The following is an 8,668-nucleotide window of genomic DNA, read 5'->3' as shown; positions in this document are numbered from 1 at the left end:
GCTCGTATCGTACGTCTATCGCCCACTTCAGACTGCGTTTCGATCGGCGTTTAGCGTCAATGATTATCAGCTCGGCTTCATGGCTTTACGAACCTTAAGCTCGGACCATCGAATATGAAACTTATAAACTTCTTTGTACACAAGGATATAAAGAAGTTTATAACCAGGTGCTCCATGACACCATTGCACCAATCTGTCGCCAGCACCGCTACACTTCAACGGCCAAGTCACGTCAAGTATAAATGGGAAAGTGTGTGTGTCTGTTTGTTTGTCCATCTTTCACGGCAAAACGGAGCGACGTATTGACGTGATTTTTTAAGTGGATATAGTTGAAGGGATGGAAAGTGACATAGGCTACTTTTTGTCTCTTTTTATATCCCCCCACTTCCTTATAATGGAGGATGGAAGTTTGTGGAGAGATTTTCGAATTTAACGCGATCGAAGCCGCGGGCAAAGGCTAGTTAACTATAATAATAAAGAAATCGCAGTAAGGAACTTTATGTAGATTTCATTACTTTTTAGAGATAAACAAGCAGCTCCATCGAGACGGCTATTTTTTACAGAATGTTTTTGGCATAGGTATATAACACTAACAAGGTATCTATTGTCTTAGTCCGTTTTCACATTATCCGATCCGATATCGGATGTCGGAAGGATTTCATTGGAAAAAATCCAAGATAGCGCCTGTAATGTATGGGGTATCAGTCCTACATCCGATATCGGATCGAATAATGTGAAAACGCATTAAATTTAGTCTCATTAATTATTAATTATGTCAGAGTTTAGGTTTATACGAGTACCAAACGAGTAGTATACGAGTAGAAAATATATTACCAAAACAATACAAACTATCATTAATTTATTATAAAACCTAGTCGGCCAGTGCATGGCCTACGCTGCCGATGGTCAGGGTGCTCGGAGTGACATACAAGAAACGCTGAACTATCCGCGTTGTGTCCAAGACGAAGCCTGACCGACGAAGCTAGCAAGTCTCTCTACATGTTAGCTGAAATACTGTCAAACCGTTCACTGTGATTACTCAGATTATTATAAGCAAAATGATCTTCGAATGAACTTTCTGGACAATTGAGATGCATGGGCGCAGTCGAAACCAGCTCGCCCCTTCAGCCGTGTCCCGTTGAAAATCGGAAAGATTCTTTTCCTTAGCACATTTAATGTTTACAAATTGGATTCGCCTTCTGTCACCTAAACTGGTAAATTTATGTATGAGGTCATTGGTCATACAATTATTAATTTATACCGTTATTAATTCTGTATCTCTACTCGCATTGCTACTGTGATTCTAAAATATTTAATATCCATATTATGAATATTCAATAAATCATACAATGACATTTGTGATGTGACATGGATGTCAGATGTAACATCTGTTGGCACAATGATTGCGTTTTGTTGAACGTATTTGAGCTCAACATATAGGTTTATTATCACTAAGTATATTATATTAATGAACAACGAAACGGATGTGACATTTTCCTAGTCCACCAACGTCATCTAGTCATTTTATTTGGCAATAATTAGACAACATGCGAACAAACTTAGCCAGCGAAGCGATCACAACTACGTCGAGGCCGACCAAAAAATATAATTTGTAAAAATTGTGTTTTGAGCCAGTATTTTGATATTAAAATAAAGGATAGTTACATAGACTTTCTGTTTTTTTTTCTACAATTTATTTCAAAAACTCTTCATCAATTTTTTGTACTATATCATCGTTAAATGGTCCTTGGTACGGAGACTTTCTGTTTTTCTACAATTTATTTCACTTCATCAATTACCATCGTTAGTGGGTACCAATTACAAACTATCATTTTAAATATTTTGACGTCCCCCGATCATCTTTCTCCAGAAGTCCAGACATATCTTCGTCACCAACTGCGCCTACCAAAAAACAAGTAAATAAACAAACGCAAAGCCAAACCTGAATCCGGTGGCGCTCGAAAACAATAAAGATTAAACCGGTACCGGAAAAATCCGGTAAATGCCGTAAATCCGGGCCAACCGGTCCCGCCACTGTTTACCATAAGCCGTGTTATCGCCGCCACCAGTCCCGTAATGTGCGATGGCGAAATGGTTCTGTTGATCGTGTTGTTAACGAAGACGTGTGCCTCGATTCGTATTGTCATACGGTTAAAGGTGAAAGTTGTCGAATTCGCGCGTCATTGTCAATGACACATTCTACCGCACGAGTAGATGCAATAGCAGCATTTTTAATATTTGTATATTACCGAAAAAATGTAAAAAAAATTTGGGAGATTCGCACAATTCTGGTAGCCGAAATGGGCGAATATTCTGAAAGGTTGGAAGTCGAGTCTCGACTGAAGGGGACGTATTTTGAATTTTTCCACTAGCTAATTTAAAAAATGTAAGCTCGAAACGTATTGATTGATAATAAACTTTATAGATACCATACATTAATTTTATTTTTAATAAATGATTTTTTTAATTACTTACATGAATTTTATTTTTTATTAAATTTATTTATTTTATATTTTCTGTTTGGCTCTATGGTTAAGTGAAGAATGCCATGACTGCCACAAGGCCCACAAGGCATTAAGTCCGCCTTTGAACCTTTAATATGTGCAATATCACCACCACTGCACTATGTCCAGTGTTGCATGCTATGCTACACCGGTTACGTACAAGTTAAGAGGATAATGAACTCACTTCATACAAATATAGGCACAGATGTCATATATACCATAGAATAAGTTATTATTCTATGCTATATACACCATAGATCAAGCAAACGTATCTACTTCGCGTCAAATGAACTCAGTAAAATCCACTGAGTTGTCCGTCTTTATTCGCAGCTTGCGGCTTTCGCGCGTCATTTTTTGTAAGTTGAGGTCAACATAATAAATGCCTCTTTACGTGATATTTAATTGCAACAACACAAAAATTATAAACATTCAAGGGCCTGCGATATATTTAAAATCACAGGCAAGTACCAACTTCAGTAAAAAAATCTGACACGCCCCTATAATACAAATAGATGAACTTGTTTCTTCTATCTAAAGCTAGTTCTGTGAATATAGGCCTCAATTTCCTCTCTGGATCTTGACATGATGGAATAGTACATAACATTACCCCGTCCCTCTCCCTTTGGTACGTGTATCGTACGACGTTTTTCAGTGCACTCCATACACTACATCCATTGTGTATTTTTTTTGTTGGAAAAAAAGCGGAAAATAATAAGTAGATACATATTTATAAACAAATGTAGACTAAACATAATACGTTCCCACTATAAAAACCTGTAATTTTTTTGTTCTAGACTAGACTTTACTTGTTTTTTTTTTGTGACTAGACTTTTATAATTTGATTAATTTTTATAGGTTTGGCCAAACTATTAGGTTATTAACTTTACTAACAATAATGGTAAATAGCAACGTTATCGCCACTTGTTTCGAACTTCCTCTTCTGCGCACTTGTATGGTAAGTAATGTACTATTGCACTGTGCACACTATACTATGTTGCTACTGTGCACATCATCATCATTAGCCTGTCGCAGTCCACTGCTGGACATAGGCGTCCCCAATTTCACGCCACAGTTTTCGATCTTCGGCTGCTCGCATCCAGCTCCTGCCAGCTACCCTGCGCAAATCATCGCTCCACCTTGCCTGAGGGGTACTGTGCACATTTTACAGTAATTCTAATTGTTTATACATACGAATAACATGTCAGAGCGTCGTTATACTTGAGCGACAATGTGGTACCCTTTGCTTGGGTATGCATACTTCCAATAATATCAAGATTCTAAGAGGAAAATGAGTGAAATGATAAACCGGTTTCCCATCGGTCTTCCATTTCCCCTTAAAAGTGCATACCGGCAGTCCGCGACCTATCACAGCGACAGTCGCACGCGCATCTTATCGCGCGACTTTCGCGTCAACTTTCGCGCTCCGAACATGTTTGATAAACATATTAACCTTGTTTACTTCGGCCAGGCGGCTGGACAGTGATACGTGTTTCAAAAGTGGAAAATACGTGTTTTAAGTGTGCTGTGATATAATATTGTCTTCGGTTACCGCGATAGTTACACATGAAATAACCTGCGATATAAAAAAAAATGTACATTGTGTGTTTTGGGACGATTGCTGAATAAAAAGACAGGATAGAATGATGGAAAATAATGGCTAAACACATTAGTGCAATTTTAATAGTTGTATTTTAATTGTAAAAGTGAATAAAAAAAAGTACTTATACATATGTCTCAAACTCGGAACTAAATTTTATAAAAAATAATTTGGTGTTCAAAGTGAAAATATAAATCCGGTAACATGATGAGGAAATATCATACTAATATGTTTCGTAATTACGTAAACTAAATATTGTTGAACGATTTAATAAATCATTCACCAGCTGTTAGAAGTGGTAAAATTAAATATCCATGTAACATACTGAAGATTGTTCTGTTATCAATTTTGAACACTAAACTAACCTTTTGAACTTCGCCTATCGTGAATGGCGCGTCAACTTAAGACTTATCAGAGTATTCAGAGTGCACAGACAAACGTTGATTTTGGTCTAGTACCTCGCGCGTTAACTAACATCTTTGGTGGTCAAAGGCAAAAGCGCAGAGCAACTCACATTTTTTTAAAATCTGATTAGCAGAAACGACTGCAATCGATGCCATACATTTGATGACTTACATTTGGTTACATGTTGCATCAATTGACATAAGTAATATTTGCTGGTCAAAGGCGCACAGAGGCTGATATTTTGCAACCACTGAGCCATCAGTGGACCTTTTTGGTGGTCAAAGCCTGCACAGAGACTGGTATTGGGCTAACACCGTGCATCAGTTGATGTCTTTGGTGGTCAAAAGCACGGACTAATAATTGGCTACCAACACACATCTGACGTCTTCAGTGGTCCTTACTAAGCATGCTAAGCACGAAGTGGCTAGTGCTATGGTCGCTATGGGCGGCGCGGCTGGCGCGGCAGCCAACGGCGCCGGTGCGCGTGAGCAGCGGGCTGCTGCGCGGGAGCATCGCGCATGACGGCTCGCATGCGGCTTACGTGGGGATCCCTTATGCCACTGTCACGGCGGAGAATAGGTTTAAGGTAAGCATTCCATCCATGCTAGCAGATTTGTGGTAGGTGGAGTTAACGGAATAGTGGCCGCTTACGCGTAAGAAGCAGCTGGCATCCGATAGCTCGTTGGGTGGATGAAATCTGCAAAATTGCAGGTCACAGCCGGATGAGATTAGGTCAGGACCGGGATACATAGCATCTAGAAGAGAAGCCTATGCTCAATAGTGGGCGATAAAGGGCTGACATGATGATGATGAACTCTGTAACTGTGCTGACGACAATGCCTACATTTAACTTAGCTACGAAGTATATTAGGATCAAGATTCCATTTATAAATAGTTAAATAAAGTCTACTGTAGTGTTAAAAATGATTAGCTTAATTATCTTAATCGTTTTTAATACCTTTGCAATAGGTATTACATAAATGTTTTTACTCACGCTTCTGTGTGAATTTTTATACTTGTAAGGAGATCAATCAGTATTCAATAATTGCGATTCCATTGTCGCCTTCATGTTGTTTAGTTCAGTCGCTATCAGATATTAATACCATCGGCGTATATTAATGTGCAATTACCTATAGGTACAGCGTAAGTAAAAATCGCTGACTATTAGTTACCCTAATAAATGTAATCTCATTTTATTTTTCAGGCTCCTGGTCCCGAGTCAAAATGGCACAGCACCTTCGAAGCTGACCTCCACCACATCCGCTGTCTCCAGCGTCTCGACATCAGGTCGGACTTCCTCACCGGCCGAGAGGACTGCCTCACCCTGAACGTCTACACTCCGCTCAACCCCACCCGTCTTCTCCCCGTCATGGTTTACATACACGGAGGGGCCTACGTCGAAGGCTCAGGCTCCCAAGCATTATACGGACCAAGAAACTTAGTCTCCAAAGGCATCGTTCTCGTCTCCATAAACTTTAGACTTAATATCCAAGGGTTTTTATGCCTAGGCATCAAAGAAGCCCCTGGAAATGCTGGAATGAAAGACCAAGTAGCCGCTTTGAAGTGGATTCGGAAGAACATTAGGGCTTTTGGTGGAGATCCTGACAATATAACTCTGTTTGGAGAAAGCGCCGGAGCATCGTCAGTATCATACCACTTTCTGTCTCCAATGTCTAAGGGTCTATTCCACAAGGCCATAATGCAAAGTGGCTCTACCTTAGCTCCATGGGCATTCCAGCCGTGGCCAGTACAAGTTTCCGCCTCTTTAGCCAAAGTCATGGGTTATGAATCTGAAAATCCTCATGACCTTTACAATTTTTTCTCTAAAAAGACTGACATAGAACTTGTAACTCCAAGGATTGCTCGTGAAGACGGTAACATCTTTGTGTCAGAAATGCTAGCTGCCCCTTGCGTTGAAAAGAAAATTGAAGGCGTGGAAGCATTTTTGACAGAGGAACCTTATGTATTGTTATCAAGGGGACAGTTTACTAAGACGCCTTTAATGATAGGTGCCACTAGCGAAGAAGGATATTTGTTCACCAGTTTTGAGAATAATGCATCATTTTCAAGAATAGAGTTCTCGAAAGCGTTACCCAGAAACTTAAAATTTCCTACAGAAGAGAAAAAGCTAGAAGTAGCGTGCAAAATTAAAGAAATGTACATGGGAAATGAAACAATATCGAAGCAAAGTTTGGGAAAGCTGTCAAAGTTTTACGGGGAACCATTTTTCTTGTACCCTGTTTTTAAAGAGACTGAACTGATACTGAACAATACAAACCAGCCAGTGTTTAGCTTCATATTTGAGTACTCCGGTTGGAAGAACATTGCTAAGGTGTTGGCCGGGTTCAGAACAGCTTCTGGGGCTACTCATGTAGATGACCTGTTTATTTATTTGAGCTACTCTTCATACCCAACATGTTCGAGTGGAAAATGATGGAGAAAATGTCAACTCTGTGGACAAATTTCGCCAAGTTTGGGTATGTATTTTAGAGAAACCATTGTTTCTGCTCGTTAACAGTTATCATCATCCTCCTTGCGTTATCCCGGCATTTTGCCACGGCTCATGGGAGCCTGGGGTCCGCTTTGACAACTAATCCCAAGATTTGGCGTAGGCACTAGTTTTTACGAAAGCAACTGCCATCTGACCTTCCTCGCGCTTATGCTTTTGACCTCGTTAACAGTTATAAAATCGTTAACATATTTACTTACGAATCTTGTACTTTTTGCAGAGACCCAACGCCGGAGCCATCGCAGCTGTTGCCAGCAAGATGGCACCCGACCACCACCTCGTCTCCCGAAGCCTTCGTCATAGACAAGGAGACGTCCACTCGCCCGCTGTGGTCCAGCGACTCGCTCAAATACTGGAACAAAGTCTACGCTGAATATAGGTCACATTGATCGAAGTCCAACTTACTCGCAGTAACTAGTGCGAAGATTAAATTAAATACATGTTGCAAATTATTGACTTGCGCGCGAGATTCATGATGCTGACGTGTCCAAAGTGAGCTCGAAAATTTTGTGATAAGATAGGGTGCGTGAGCCACTTAAAGACACACCAGAAAGTGGAACAGCTGCACTATCTTGGATTTCGTTGTCTGCTCCAGCCGCCTAGCCAAAATGACAAATCGTTGACGCTAGACCGATCGAAGCGTGAAGTCTAGCTCTGTCGCGTCCAATACGGAATTAAGAGATAGCTAGAAGACGCTATTATCGTAACCATTTGTGCACCTGGCTGCGTTCCCTGAACAGACAGTCGCTGTGGCTGAATTTGTTCAAGACTGTTGTCTTGAACAAAATGAATCATCATTCATGATTGCATTTGAAAGGATTTTGGAAATCCTTTTGGAGATTCTGTCCCCAACATTTCATCAGTAGATCTGGCCAATGTTTCATCTATATATGAATTTAATTAATGATTCCCTATGATGTAAGATCTCTTTTTCTCGTTCATTCCATGTTTAGAGATATTTGTCATATGTAGTGCCAGGACTATAATAGTAACTATATAGGTATGTATAGAAGTTAGAATATAAATTAAACATTCCAATTGTTTTTAGTAAGCAAATATATTCGATTTTCAGTACAGATGGTGTTTTTTTTACGCACTAGTACGAGAAGTGGTCCATAATCCATTATACGACAGAGCCAGCGGCGTATCGCTTTCGTTTGGCGTCGGAGAAATGCCATTCGGCTACGGGGCCTGTACTGAAAAACGTCGTACGATGCACGTGCAAAAAGGAAATTCGTAACTCGTGTCGATTTAAAACACTCCCTTCGGTCGTGTTTTAATTTATCGCCACTCGTTTCGAACTTCCTTTTTTACGCACTTGTATCGTAATGTACTACTCGTATTTTTATAGGTATGTCAACCTAGTATTACAGTATACTATGTTGTATTGTATGTAAGTAAATGGGGCAAATGCTAGTCGTAAATTATTACATGATTACATATAGATATGGATTTTGTTTACATAAGAAAAATAAAGTTTGTTGGTATGGGTCTATATTAATTCGCATAACTGAATACTCCTAATATGAATTGGCATACCGTTTATTACGCATAACGTTTAATACGCATATCATTATTTCGCATAACTGATTTCGTATAATGCTAATGCGCATAATGTAAATTGTTATAACGATGAATTGGTATAAGTATAAT

At 39.6% G+C, this 8,668-nt stretch overlaps 1 protein-coding gene across 1 annotated transcript; it reads left to right on the top strand.

Moving 5' to 3' along the window:
- Window positions 1–3,878: 3,878 nt before the first annotated feature.
- Window positions 3,879–7,698, top strand: LOC125234828 (esterase FE4-like). Its single transcript, XM_048141237.1, is given in 4 exon segments — window positions 3,879–5,092; window positions 5,711–6,887; window positions 6,890–6,983; window positions 7,236–7,698. Coding segments are annotated over 4 exon segments (1,620 nt in total). The 5' UTR covers window positions 3,879–4,912; the 3' UTR covers window positions 7,405–7,698.
- Window positions 7,699–8,668: the final 970 nt, after the last annotated feature.

This window comes from Leguminivora glycinivorella, chromosome 16, assembly GCF_023078275.1.
Source record: "Leguminivora glycinivorella isolate SPB_JAAS2020 chromosome 16, LegGlyc_1.1, whole genome shotgun sequence".
In the NCBI taxonomy this organism is placed as follows: Eukaryota; Metazoa; Arthropoda; class Insecta; order Lepidoptera; family Tortricidae; genus Leguminivora; species Leguminivora glycinivorella.
This window is presented reverse-complemented; position numbering and strand designations above follow the sequence as displayed.